Below are 15,233 nucleotides of genomic sequence, written 5' to 3'. Positions count from 1 at the left end.
TTATTACTGGTTAGGAGCATCTCCGGACTTCCATACACAAAGTCATATGATCCACGTTCTATTTCAGTGTTCTCCACAGAATCTCTTCCAATGTATGTTGCCTTAAAACCGAGCTTTGTTAATTTAGTACACTGTTCAGTCATAATATTAATTAGAGGTGCAATAACTAACACGCATGTATTTGGGTATACAAGTGGGAAACATTCGTAAGTCAGTGATTTTCCACTACCAGTTCTCGTACTCAGGAACACGTCACGTCCTTGTTGAAGCGATAGTATACTTCTATTCTGCGTCTCTGTTATAGAGTCTAAATGGAACCGACTACAAATTTCAGCTTCTCTGTTTACACGTTTCGTAGAGGCCGCCATGTTTATCAAATATGAGAGTAAGACGGATTTTCATTGGATAAAAATTATTAAAGCTAAGGCACGTAACTCTTTACAAACCGATAGGCGGCGCGGTTAAAGCTACTAAATCTGCCAAGGGTGAAAAGAGAAACACCGTGGATCGTCACCCTTGGCTAGCGAAGATGACGGAGTTTGGGAACATATTGTTTTTACTTTCTCTGAATTTTTTCTTTGTTCTCCGGTACTTTTTTGTCCGCGAGTGTTCTCGTAAACTACTCATCCGATCTAGGTGAAACCTTTTTAGGGTCACTAGGTATGTTATGTAGATGTGCGGAACGAAGGTCATTTTGCGCGCACGTGCGTGCAGGTGCGCGCACGTGTAACACGTGAAATGACCAATATAATAGATTTAGCCGTAACTTTTTAAATATTGGATGAAATGCTTTGAAACTCATAATATAAGGATATAATAGTAGTATAGACATGATGATGATGGTCAAAATAGCAAGATCTCACGCGCATGCAGGTGCCCTTCGCTGCGATTGGCTGAAACTTAAAGTCTAAATATCTATTTTGTTTTCTGACAAAATCCTTTGAAATTTTGAACATAGTCTTACATTATGAAGATCTACAGCATGATATATAAGAATAATCATGAACGCACGCACATGCACGTGTGCTGCAATCTGATTGGCTAAAACTTTAAATGCCTACAACTTTCTTGGTTCTCAATAATACAGGGTGAAATTTCAAATAGGAATAGATATAATGATTGCCTACATTATACTACTATCAAAAGTAAATACATGGACGTGCATGTACATGCGACCGCACACAATGTATTAAAAGACAGTGTACTTGAGTGTTTGATGTTCATGCAGAATTAAGAACTTCTAAATGTCAAGACATGTAACATACTGAAGCATGCAGATCTTTTTACCCTTGACCTTGAAACTTAGGTCAAGGTCACTGGTAACCTGAATAAAATGTTGATATTAACTATTTACCAAAATCACCTTGACCTATGAACTTGAAATCGACCTTAACCTTTGTCCTTGACCCAAGGGTAAAAAGAAACATGAAGTACATGTACATGTATCTAGAAACACCTTTCAGAGTTTATTTCGGTTGACAGGTTAGAAGTTAAAGAGGTGGTGGTTTTTAATGACCTTGACCTTTCATCCAAATGTCACAATCAATCTTAAGTTCTTGGAATAAGATACAAGATTCAACTCCAACGTTAAATAGGTTAAGAATAAAAATAACCCCCCTCCCCACCCCCCACCCCCACACACACAAACAAATCAAATTAATGGCAACGTAGAGAATCACTGTTAAACTCAAATAACACCTCGGACCCACATAAAATTTCAGGAAAACTGCAGAAAAGAGCTCGAGGAAAGTGTATTAAAATATTTCATTTGAGTTTCCATAGAAATTATTAATTTAATACAGAAAAATTACAAATCCTGTCGTGTTTAAAATTAAAGTGCAGATGACCAAAGTTGGCATATAAGCCTTTTATAGCCTATTTATTCAGATGTCGTTAATAGCATTCGATTCTACTGATTTGAAATAATATTTTAATACCAAGCATCCTTTGTTTAATTTACCTTTGAAATTTATTTGAATTTTTTTTAGAATTACGCACCCTTACAGAAATTTCTGATAAGTGACTTATAAGTGATTTATTCTTTTACTTATAAGTTGTTTATTCTCGACTTACACTTCACTGATACATTTAACTTATAAGTGACTTATAAGTTACTCATTAGGATTTTATATGCAAATGAGCTACTTAACCTATAAGTGACTTATAAGCCAGTATTATAGCCACTTATGCTTTATGCAGTATAGTCACTTATAAGTGACTATAAGTGACTTATAAGTCAAGCATTAACCCTTCATACTTTATCAAGTATTAGTCACTTATAAGTGACTATAAGTGACTTATAAGTGAAGTTAAACACTACCTGTAAGATCTTAATTTAAAGAACAGAACTTCCAACCATGCAGAGGTTGCATGATATGTTCAAAGCTATTTTTTACATTTACAAATGTATCTGCACTTTAGATGAAATAATCAAGTAAAAATTTTATGGAAAAAAATCACTTTCATATGACATTTCTTTTATGATGCAAACTTAACATATTAATTCAGTTTACAAACAAGAATGTTGAACAAAAAGGCAACAAGATTTAATGACCTTGAGGCTTCTTCAAATTTATGAAATCTGAAAGCAACTGAGTCAATTGATTCAAAATTTCATGCAAAGGAAGTTAAAATAGAGAGATGATGTAAATAGAACCTACTTGTTGTACCTGATGTGAAGGTATACTCAAAATAAATCTAAAATCTCCAACATCCTTTCACAGACACAAACTTGGTTTCAAATTCTTGTTGCTGAGTCTGCAGAGACAGACTCTCTGATTGGCTACCTTTAATACCCATAGTGCTCCTTGAGAGAAGTCTAGTATAGGGTAAAAATTCTAAGTCCACACTTATACTTCACTCATACCATACTGATCTTCACTTATAAGTGAGGTATAAGTGAAATATTCACTGATATGTAGCTCATCTTTACTTATAAGTGAAGTATTAATGAAATCCATTCCTCACTTATACTTACTTTGACTAATAGTACACTTATAAGTAAATTTCAAAATTTATATGTGACTTATAAGTTACTAATAAGTGGATTACAAAACACTTATAAGTTTCTATTAGTTTTTTCTGTAAGGGCAATCCCCAGAAATAGCGATTTTCGGTATATTAAAAATCAATATACATGCCGATAGTCACGTGACAGGGCGAAGGAAAGCAGTGGCCTCCCTCGCTCCGTATTTTTTGACAAATTTTTGCTGTTTTCAAAGACTCTTTGACTCCAAAAATCACAGAACGATTTCGCCATCGCCTAGTTGTCGTATAGGACACTTCTCTGTGCAGAAATCGATTTGCATAATTGTGATAGTTTGGGATCTTTCTTTGTAAACGGTTCGGCTGATCGGTGAGTACGTGTTCACCTGTGTTTACTTGTTATTTACCTGTCGATTGTAAACTGACAATCATATGTCATAAACATCGGGAAAAACTCTTGTCTAAAGATGGAAGCATTATCTAAACCTGTCTATCTAAAAAATAGTGAAATTCAAACGAACAGAAACAAAAGAATATTTGATTTTGAGCTTATGCAATGTGTGATTCGCTCCGTCGGGGATATGGTACGATGCATACAGCTCGACCGTGACCTCTGGCGAATATATTTTATCGATGATGAAAGCAAACAAACATTGCTGGAGCAAGGGGTTGACATCAATAATCAAAACTTCAATGTCTATAACCATAATCCTTACACAACAGGCTCAAAATCCCCTGCAGATAGAGTTCTCAAAGTCACTGTGTCTGGCGTGCCTCTCTCTGTAGATGACAACGAAATTCTGGCAATGCTTAATAAACTAGGTGTAAACCTAAAAAGCGATCTACAATATGAAAAAATAAGAAATCCCGTGACCAAAAAAATGACCGGAGTGTTGAATGGCAACAGATATATATACATAGAGCCTCTCGCAGAAAACAAATTCCTACCCCGCACTAGCTACTGCGCAGGAATCCAGTGCCGCATCTATCACTTTGGTCAACCAAAACCACCGAAAAGAAAGTGTAGCATTTGTTGGAGTTCGGATCACTCCACCAATCAATGCACGGAGGATTCCAAATGTAAAGTGTGTCTTCAGCCGGGACATTCCCCTGGTGATGAGCAATGTCCGAACTTCACAAAAAAATGTCCGAATAACTACATTCTCTTTCATGGTGAAGAAAACGTATTATCTAATTTCTATCCGTGTCAACTCTCTGTCTTTGGCGAACAATTTGATTCTGCGGAACAAGCCTTCCAGTGTGTCAAAGCTATCCGATCCGGAGATCTGATGGCTGCAGATAAAATCCGAGCTGCGGAGTCGGCACTTGAGGCCAAACGAATTGGCAACCTAGTCACGACATCCGACACCTGGATTTCCACACAGGTGGAAGTAATGGAGGAAATAATTACAAAAAAATCGGAACAAGTAGAGGACTTCCGTGACTCTCTCGAAAATTCACCCAAAAGTGTCGTCTTTGCCGATACAACTTATGACGATTTTTGGGCCACAGGTCTCAATTTTAACCAATCCAAGCGTTCAAAACCCACAGCATGGCCAGGCAAAAATGTTCTTGGACAGATTCTTGGACGCATAGCCACGGAAATAAAGAAAAAACCGAAAAACAGGGCCAGATCAGGGCTACCTCGCCAGGATTCGTATAATAAGTAACAATTCTTATCTATGCATGCTTAAACGTTTAATTATGCACAAGCATTATCTCTTTATCTGCTTTTTTTTAATATGGAATACATAAAGTGTATTACCCTCAATGTTAGAGGGTTAAATGGTTATGATAAGAGAAATACATTGTATCAATGGTTTTATGACAACAATATAGATATTATTTTTCTACAAGAGACGCACTTTTGTGAAAAAAATAATTTTAAATACGATTCAAGGTGGTATGGCACATCCTTACATTCAAATACAGATTCTGCACATAGCAGAGGAGTATCTATTCTTTTTCATAAGAAATTTAACTTTGAAATAGTAAGTGTGCATAGATCTTTAGATGGCCGTAAAATATTGGTTAATCTAAAAGTAAATGACTCAATCATTACCCTCGTAAATGTTTATGCACCAAACGATGAAAAAAGTAGAATAGATTTTTTCAAAAAATTAAAAACGTGGATTTATAGATTAGCAATGAATGAAAATAACATAATGCTTGCAGGAGATTTTAATACAGTACTTAAAAAACAGGACAGACATAATACACAATCAACAAATAATGATAAAAGCTCAAAACAGCTAGAAGATATGCTTACTTACTTAAATTTAATTGATACATGGAAGACAAAAAATAAAGAAAAGCAAGGATTCACTTGGTGTGACGGAAACGGAATACCAAAAAGTAGAATAGATTTTGTATTTTTGTCTAAAAATTTTGAGATAGACTTGTCAAAAGTTTTTCTTAGAAAAGCTCCTAATACGCAAGGTAATAGAAGTTCAGATCATCTTTCGATTAGATTAAATCTTTCAATGAATAAAGAAACAAGAGGTCAAGGTTATTGGAAACTAAATACCTCGCTACTAATTGACCAAAATTATATTTCTGAGTTAAGAGAATTGTTAAGAAATAAACAGCAAGAATTGGAAGGTGTAATAGATTATCAAATAAAATGGGAAAAGGTTAAATCTATCGTTAAAGAGTTTTCAATAAATTTTTCAAAACAAAAAAGTCTTAATAGAAAACAAAGAATCACAGAAATAGAAAAAGAAATAGAAAACATTGAAACGTCTCCGCACTACTTAATGGACATGAGAAGGAAAAATATTCTTGAAACAGAATTAGACGAAATTTACGCTAAAACGACTAAAGGCGCATTTATTAGATCAAAAGCAAATTGGATAGAAAATGGGGAAAGAAATACATCATATTTTTTAAGATTAGAAAGAAAAAATCAATCGGCAAATACGATACATGAAATTAAAAAAGAAAATAAATTGCTAAATAAAACCGAAGACATCATGGAGTCACTTTGTAATTTTTATGAAAACCTATATTCAACAAAACATGTCCGAGTAGAAAACATAAAAGAATACTTAGAAGATTGTGATTGTCCTCAGTTAACTAATCAAGAGAGAGAGATGTGTGATGAACTTCCCACGATTTCCGAATGTGCGCAGGCTATAAAACAAATGAAAAACAACAAATCTCCTGGTTCTGATGGGTTACCCGTCGAATTCTATAAAATATTTTGGAACGATATTAAAAAATATTTTTATGAATCATTAACTAAGACATTTGAAAAGGAGGAAATGACTTTTTCGCAAAAATTATCAATTATTTCTCTGATACATAAAAAAGGAGAAAAGAATGATCTCAGAAACTATAGACCTATTAGTTTAACAAATTGCGATTATAAAATATTAACACATATTTTCGCGATCAGACTGCAGAAAGTTATAGACAAACTAATTAATAAAGATCAACATGATCAATCTGCATATATCAAAGGTAGATATATAGGAGAAAATGCAAGACTTTTGCTTGATATATTTGAATACTGTGAAGCGAACCAAAAAGAAGGAGCAATTTTACTTCTTGATTTTCAAAAAGCTTTTGATTCTGTTGAATGGAACTTTATATTCAGTACTTTAGATAAATTCAACTTTGGAGATCAATTCATAAAATGGATGAAAATTCTTTATACAAAGCCTGTATTTCGAATCAAAAATAATGGATGGATGTCTAGAACCTGTAAAATGACGAAAGGGATTAGACAAGGATGTCCAATCTCAGCATTGCTATTTCTATTTATTGTAGAAATAATGTCAATAAAATTACACAATTCACCAGAAGTGAAAGGTTTTACTAATGACTTTATGCCGAACGAAATAAAAATCCTTCAACACGCAGACGATACATCGCTCTTTTTACAAGATATAAAATCTATAGAAAACGCAATAAATATAATCGAACAATTTGGCGAGATATCAGGAATGCAACTTAATAAGAATAAATCTGAAGGAATATTATTAGGACCCTTGAAAAACAGATATGATAAATTGTACGATATAAATATTACTAATGCACCCGTAAAATGCTTAGGAATATTTATAGGTCATGATTCTGATCAGTGCTATGAAAACAAGAGGCCCAGGGGCCATATCGCTCACCTGAGTGTAAGACCTTTACTTGCAAGAATTATGCATGTAGATGTTGAGTATGAATTTCTTTTTATTCATTTTCTGTAATTGGGCTTGATCTGAGCATAAAATTGTTTAGAATGGCTTTCTTTTCAACCAGTGCTTAATTAATGCTTACAGTGTACCTCATTATCAATTTAGTCATAAAGAGGTCAATCTCAGTATTTCTGCGGAATATAGCACTTGTACTGTCAACTCTGAAGTGTACTATGCTTTTATTGAACAATAACATTTCTCTCCTTTTTGGGGGGTGTAACATTAGCTATGATAGTTACTGTGGAATCACAAATTTTCGTGGGGGGTTAATTTTCGTTGTTTTCGTGGTATGACAAGACCCACGAATTCATGTCTACAACGAAATGTAAAATTTCACACACATAAGTACTTATTGATTCTTGATCCACGAAATCAAATCCCCACGAACCAAGAAATTTTCCTCAAACCACGAAAATTTGACCCCACGAAAATATGTGATTTTACAGTATAATAAAAACAGAAAATGCGAATAAGATTTTACTTTTATTTCTTTACAAAATTCAACAGATTTGGTGAAAATTTATCAGACAATTAGTAGAGAATATAATGAAAACTAGGAAGCGTTAATAACAATCAACTATCTAAATTTCATATGATTTCAACAGACATATATAATCACAGTATCAAATATGCAATATTGCAACAATTTTGTGACAGAAATGCAAAACTTCCTGACAATAACATTACATGTAAACATAGATGCTTTTTAAACAGTTCAAAATTTGTTTAGAGGAAAGTTAAATACATCAAGGTAATCGTTTGAAAGATACAAAATATACTGTATTTATTTTTAAGTTCACTTAATAGTAAATCTTTCCTATACATAACGAAAGCGAAAATTGGAAAGATTCCAACTGAAAGTGAATAATTATATGAATAATTATATGACACTGACTTTGAACATCAACTATTATTTTTAAAGAATTTTTAATAAGTAACATTTACCGGTAATTGGAGTACCTGCAGGAATCAGATAACCTAAACTTGATGGTAATATTCCAAAATGGAGTGATTAAGATTTTTGCAATCAATAATTTTGATTTTAAAGCCCAGTCATGAGAAATTATAGTGATCCACCTTTTTTTCCCTGTCTTTTAAAGGAAAAATTGTAATGTTATAAAGAGGTAGGTTTACCTCCCTTTACGGGCTGGCCATTGACCCCCTCTTTTCATACTTACCTGGGTATAAGTCGATTCTCATGAAATTATAATATAATGGTGGTCACATATTAAATATCTCAATGCTGGAGAAAATTAAATATCAATTAGTATGGAGTTAACTGAAATCAGCAATATACTAGTAGCTTAGAATGAGTTGTCAGTTTCTGTCTGATTATGCAGGTTGCTTTCCTATTCTACACAGGTATAAGCTAAAGCTAGTAAAAGTAAATGTTTAAAGCTGAATGACTTGAAATACAAAAATACAATAAACTTAACATTTTAAGACAAAAAAAATCCAAAAAGATAAAAATTCAAGACAAATTATTTCAACACAAAGTTTCATATATACAATGAACATACATGTAAATGATGTTAAAAGAAAATATTTGCTCTGGGAAAAATATTAATTCATATACACTGTAAAAATTTATACTCTCATGTACTCCAGTATTGTTCAGCAGGGACTAAATGACACAAGACATAGTAACATTTTTAAACTTACAATATTTCTATACAGCAAAATTTTATATGAACAGATGCCGGTAATATTCGATGAATTTACTTCATAAAATTATAGAATACAGTGTTGAACATATATCAAAGATACCAATTACTTGATGCAAGTGCAACTCTAATCATTATTAAGCAGAACTCATTATTTTCTTTAAAGTAAACTTTGTAAACAATTCATGTAATCTCAAAATATTTCATGTATACCGGTATTCAAAATACAAGTTCATGATATTCATATGTATAATCATTAAAGAAAAGAATCTAAACAGTAAGGGTAAAACTATTATCTCACAAACATCAATACAGTATATTCATAATTTCTAAATATTAATTAACACATAATATATACAATGATCATCATTTTTTTTTTACATGAATGATTGTTATTGATGGTACATAAATTTCCCTTAACATGCAACATTCAATTATTTGTACATTTATTGTCTGTTAAAAATTAACCCACAATAAAAATTCATAATGAAGGATTCCTGTTTAGTACAATCATTTTAGTACAGTTATTTGCAAATTTTTAAGGCTATTCAATGCATACATATAAAAAATAGTTTAAAGTTACTAAAAACAAACAAGATTTTACATCAAGTAATTGGTGTCTATAAGATACTGTATACAGGGAAATATTCGCCCCATTTCATTTTTCCCACTGTCATCCATCTGAGGTAAGACAAATTTAAAACAGGGTAAATTAAAAGAACACGTAGTATGATTTCTTCAATAATACTGTGAGTGGGGATAATTTAAACGCTGAAAAAATTGTGTGAAAGGCTGAAAATAACACAGCCAGGGCGAATATAACCCTGTATACAGCAATCAATGTACCAAATGTCACTAAGTGACACTGGCACATCGATAGGTGGGAGAGGGGACAAGATGACGTATCTCCCCCAAATAAATACTCTTGCGTCCCTTATATCAGATTTATAAAGAATATGTACAGTAAATCATTTTATGGTCCGACCAATATGCCTCAATCACATCAGTTTCACAATGAGGGAAGTTTGTGAAAATCAAATCAAGTTGTGAACCTGAATCATGAGTTACCTTTTTGATCAATTGTGTGCATTTTAAATTCAACTTCATAAAGTTCAGAAATTCTTTGTGACCTGTAAACAAATCAAAATTGAAATCTCCAAGAATTATCAATTTTTTCTCTGTGTCTACAAAAGGTTTCAAGTGCAACATAACTTCACGTTCAAATTCTTTAAAAGAACATGCTGGGAACTTGTATAAAACAACTATCTGCACTTCTCCAAGGTCTCTGAAATTTATTAAAGCTATGATGAATTCAAGCAAAGTGTTACTGAATTTTGAGATACATGTCATCAAATGGTCTTGTTTAACATATAATGCTGTTCCATGATGAGGCCGATTGCTGTCACTTCTCTTTTCATGATTAAACAAAGTCAAGTAACCTTCCATCATAAAATTCTGTTCATCATTGATGGTTAGTCTTGTTTCTGAAAAACCAATAACATCTGATGCTACAACATTGGGTTCATTTTTAATTTCATCAAAATGTTTGTGAAGAGATCTTGCATTATTAAACATAATTTTTAGTTTGTTCTGCTCTGTTTTGTACAATGGAAGATAACACAGCTTTAGAGGTGCTTCCTTCCTCATTCTTTCCATTTCTTCTACAACTTTATCATCAACAGTTAATGCTTGCTCATTGAAATTCAGAATATGCAATTTGTCAACAGATCTAACTCTACTAAGAGCTACATAATGAATGTGGGGTGTTTTCCTTATCCTTGACTGAGATAAATCTACTACAATTTCATCAACAGTGCAGCCCTGAGCCTTATGAATTGTCTTACCTGCAGCTGGTCTTAAAGGAAACTGTATTCTTTGATATGTAGTTGAATTGAAAACAAAAGATCGCTGACAGTCAAATATCGGTGTCCAATCATCCATAACACCATCATGGAAAAGATGTCTGTATTTCTGTCGAGCAATTCTCCCTACTGCAGAATCCAAAAACTTCACCCATACTATACTTGGCCTTGATACACCAGGTAATCTGTTTTCAACAAGAAATACAGTACATGATGAACCATTTGTCAAGCCATCAGTAACATCAATATTAACTGTAATGTCATATATCATTCCAATGGCTAGAGTTAGTTTTGTCATGAGATTTGCAGTTTTGCTAACATCATCTTGATTTTGCAATGATCTGAGTAGTCGGTCTTTCACAGACTTACTGTGGTCTTGGAGGACACTGTCAACAGCTTTTACAATAACTTTTTCACCAGGAAGTTGCTCTATAAGTTTATTGTTATATTCATCTACTTTTGCATTCATTGTGAAAAGATGGGGAGCATTGTGTGGATAATTTGGACTATTTTCAGCAATGATGCACCTGTGAATTATATCCAAGTCCTCAGAAGTCATCTCATTGTGACGAAGACGGTTCAAAAGCTGTGCAAATTCTAAATCATCCTTTTGTCGCATTACTTCATCTAACTCGAATAAGGTGAAGTTTTCTTTCCAAAGATTACATGCAAGTGCTTGGGCATTTTGTTTTAAATCTTGAAAAATCCAGCCATCCATAATTGGTTTCAGTTGAAAGAAATCTCCAACAGCAATAATACTGATGCCTCCAAACGGCCTCTTCAAACCAGTAAGAAGCTGAAGTCTGCCATTGATAAATTCCAACTTTGCATTGCCAACCATTGAAATTTCATCTATGATGACAACTGACAAATTTCTGTATTTAGTTCTAAATGTGTTGAGTTCATCACAATGCATATTTTGCTGCCTTTGGTTAATTTTCTGGTGAAATGCAGAAGCAATTGTCTGACCACCAATGTTAAACGCAGCTTTACCAGTGTATGCACAAAGAAGAATTCGTATATCGTCTGGATTTTCACCCTCCTTAGCACATAAATACCGATGTAAAGCTTGATAAAGCGCTTTAATTAACACTGACTTCCCAACTCCTGCACCTCCTGAAAGATATGCATGAATAGGTTCCTGTTTAGACTTGATCCATTGCATAACATGATTGAAGAATTCGCGTTGCTTCAAATTTAAACTGGCTACAAGCTTTAAATACTCATCATCAGGTAATCTAACAGAACTCTGTTCATTTAATTGTCTTGTTGATGGAATTCCAACTTCATTTCCTATATCATACTCTCTCTGTTCAATTGGCCTTTCTGGATTAAAGTGAACGAATGTTTCAGAATCAACATTTCCTTCATATTCATCATCTGCGTCAGTTTGTTGAGCACCAGGAGCTAATTCATCATATGCTTCTGTCAAATCATCCTGCGCCATCTGTTCTGCCTGCTCAAGCACATCAGCATTGTGTTCATACTGTTTGATTTTCTGAGCCAAGAAAAATTTTTTCTGGTTAAATGACTGCTCAAAGCTCTGCTGTCCACACAGAAGATCAGAACATTCATTTCGCCATGGAGTGAACAGCATTAGTTTTTCTCTATAGTAATTTTCTGGGTTTGTCTTTAAGCTATAACGCACATATCTTATAACTCTTGGTGTTTTTCTGCGCTTGATTTTAATTCCATTTCTCAACACAACTAATGTGCTGTCTTCTTTAAATTCACCCTCAGTATCACTTCCACTATCTTCATTTTCTGACTGGTGCTTCTCATCATCATTTGTTTCCATTTCAGACAGCTCACTTATACTTTCCTTTGGGAAAACTACATCTAACTGTGACACATAGTCAGCTAAACACCAGTTTTCAAGTTGTTTTGGACGTTTTGCATATCTTTTGACTATGTTACTGCATTCTATGTCTGTGGAATTAGCATTCAACTTTTCAAGTTCTGAATCAGGTTTGACAAGTATTACACGGTCATCAACTGGAGATGTGTTTATGAACATTACATCTCTTGATGCTTTTGTAAGGGGCATTTGCAAAACTAGATATGCAGCTTCTTGTGCTCCAACTTCAACACTGTTAAGAAATTGATTTCCAATGTGTCTAACTTGTCTCTTAATGTCAAGATTGCCCTCTCTTGCTTCCTTAGCAGCTCTACTCAGCAGCTCACTCATTCCTCTTTGGGATTTACTTATGTATGAGACAATGTACATTGCACAAGCATATGGATCCAAAACATACTGAATATCAATGTTTGCTGCCCAAGCATGAAGAAGAGTACTGTTGTAAGCATTCACTCTCAAGTCACAGGGTTTACGTTTTAAAAATACCTTGGGTGTTCTCAAAGAACTTCTGATGCATTTTATATAATCATCTTCAGAAAGTTGTAGTACATTCTGCAAAAAGTCTTGGAAAGTGCAGCTTATGTCACATCCATTTTTAAAGTCATTCACTTTGTCTTGCATAGTCTTGTGCATTTTCTTGTATTTATCAATGTCACTGTCCAAAGGTTCTAATATCATAGTAGCTTGGAGTGGTGGAAGTGGAAATCCAAATCTACAAACAGCCTTTCCTTTTTTCTTGCATGTTTGTGAGTGTTTATGAACCTGCAATTCTGTCAAATTGTCTTCTGTATTCCTTTCACACTTCAAGTAGCTGTCAACAAATGCAGCAATTTCCTTGTTATCATTTTCTAAGTATTTTGGAGCATTTTCAATCCAAACAATCATGTGAACATGTGGTGATCCCCTCTGTTGAAATTCAACTCTATAGAAAAAGTCCTGTATCTTACCAATAGGATGATGATCACTCTTAAGCACAGTATTCAAAAAAGTCCGAAAACGATGATCAAAATACCTTGTGCATGTAATCGGATCTTTCTGAATTAACTTTGACTTTTCAGTCCATGTCATGCTCTCAATTTCAGAATCTGTGTACTGTTTGTCATCGTTTAAAACTCCTAATGCTCTGATCAGATCATTCCAACGTGTATCTGCAGCAGAAAAGGACATAAACCAAGTTGGTAGACCAAGCTGTCGTATCATTGCAAAAACGTCTTTCTTTCTTGTTTCAAGATAAGGAGGAGAATTTCTCAACTGTTTGAAAACATAAAATCCCTCATTGTGTCTAACAATGTCATTGATTTGATCAGGATTTCTTATTTCATTTGCAGTAAAGGTTTTCCCCTTTGTTTTGCACTTTCTAAGGGCTAAATTGCATTTGTCTGTTACCTGTTTTAGTTGAATCTTTTTCAATTTGAAAAACAAATTTGGTACCGACTGTGCAGCACGTCTATCAACACTTCGTAATTCCCACTTGGCAATATCAGCATATGAAACAGGTATTTGACGCTGATCGTTTTCTACCCTTCCTTTGCCACAAAATATTGTAGGAAATGACAAATACTCAGCCATTTGATCTTGATACAAACTAATTGGTCGCTGTCCCTCTCCTGGAGCAAATGTGAAGATCTGATTCATGTCATACGAGTCACTGTCTAGTAAAGTATCACGATTTCCATCCTTACCACTATCAACTTCACAGAATTCATCAGAGTCTGATTCATCTGATTGGTCATGCATTGCTGAATCTTGATTGGTGTGACCCTCTATAAACTCTCTCATTAATTCGCTTGCGGAATTGGTGACCTCAAGGAACCAGTTGTCATCTATGTTTATGTTTGAATTCTGATAATATTCACTGTTTTTCATTAACCAATGTAAAGCAATCAGAACCTTTGTAGGTCGGATATTTTCATGACAATAAGAGTGCTGAAAAGATAGTTTCCTTTTTAACTTCACAGGTATTGTAATATTTTCATCAAGTCTCCTGGGAAGACTGTTGATTGTTGGTTGAATGTCAACTGGCACGTTTACAACATTTCCTTTTACTGAATACTGCCCTCCTCTTGGTAATTCTCTTATCTGCATGAAGGGAATTCTTAAGGATACGAGTCTTTCTTCCAATGGTAACAGATTTAATTCACTTGGTTTTTGAAGCCATGTCATTCCATTTGCAATAGAGAGTTTTGGCGTTCGACTTTCTTTTAAACTTGAATTGCATGTGTTGCATATCCATTCCTGCCCATTTACAGACTTTGTATTAGTAAAATACTTCCTTTTGATTTCAGCATGCAACAAAACATTATCTACATTTGAAACACTTTCGTGAAACCATGTCTGTTGGCAACATGTGCATACAAACACAGGACCCAATCTTACATTGTTGTGAAAATTGTCAACACACTCAATTGCATCAACTCCAAATTTACTTTTTCTGTATCTTTGTTTTTCAGTTTCAATATAGTCCGAATTCCCCCGTGAGTGTGCTTTTGATTGTTTTGCAGCAATATTTTCTGATGATCTATACTCTTCATTTTTTCTCTTTTCTTTCATCTTCAATCTTTCTTTTTCTAACTGGTTAGAATTTTGTCTCATTTCTTTTTTCTTCTTTAAATCTCTTGTTTGCTCATCATGCCTATACTCTGCATCTTGTCTCTTGTTTCTTTTACTGTCCCTT

At 33.9% G+C, this 15,233-nt stretch overlaps 2 protein-coding genes across 2 annotated transcripts; both read right to left on the bottom strand.

The window, feature by feature from the left end:
* Positions 1–7: 7 nt before the first annotated feature.
* LOC134267729 (uncharacterized) lies at positions 8–368 on the bottom strand (the record flags this gene model as incomplete). The annotated part of the gene is made up of 1 exon (XM_062749944.1): positions 8–368. A coding segment is annotated over exon 1 (361 nt), but the record flags the coding sequence as incomplete, so codon positions are not given.
* A 10,030-nt stretch (positions 369–10,398) lies between these two features.
* Positions 10,399–11,723, bottom strand: LOC134267728 (uncharacterized). Its single transcript, XM_062749943.1, has 2 exons — positions 10,579–11,723; positions 10,399–10,477 (listed from the first exon to the last, which is right to left on the bottom strand). The coding sequence occupies exons 1-2, from the start codon at positions 11,615–11,617 to the stop codon at positions 10,407–10,409; spliced, it is 1,110 nt and encodes a 369-aa protein (XP_062605927.1). The 5' UTR covers positions 11,618–11,723; the 3' UTR covers positions 10,399–10,406.
* Between the last annotated feature and the right edge of the window lie 3,510 nt (positions 11,724–15,233).

The sequence above is a fragment of the Saccostrea cucullata genome, unplaced genomic scaffold (assembly GCF_032062105.1).
Source record: "Saccostrea cucullata isolate Sc308-1 unplaced genomic scaffold, CSIRO_AGI_Scuc_v1 ctg9672, whole genome shotgun sequence".
In the NCBI taxonomy this organism is placed as follows: domain Eukaryota; kingdom Metazoa; phylum Mollusca; class Bivalvia; order Ostreida; family Ostreidae; genus Saccostrea; species Saccostrea cuccullata.
The sequence above is the reverse complement of the archived record's forward strand: the minus strand, read 5'-3'. Positions and strand labels throughout refer to the sequence as shown.

Bases quoted from the DNA above. Each gene is read 5' to 3' on its own strand.
- LOC134267728 (XM_062749943.1), bottom strand. From the start codon at position 11,617: ATGCATTGTGATGAACTCAACACATTTAGAACTAAATACAGAAATTTG. The intron at 10,478-10,578 runs GTAGAGTTAGAT...AGAATGAGGAAG, and splicing joins CATTCATTATGTAGCTCTTA to GAAGCACCTCTAAAGCTGTG.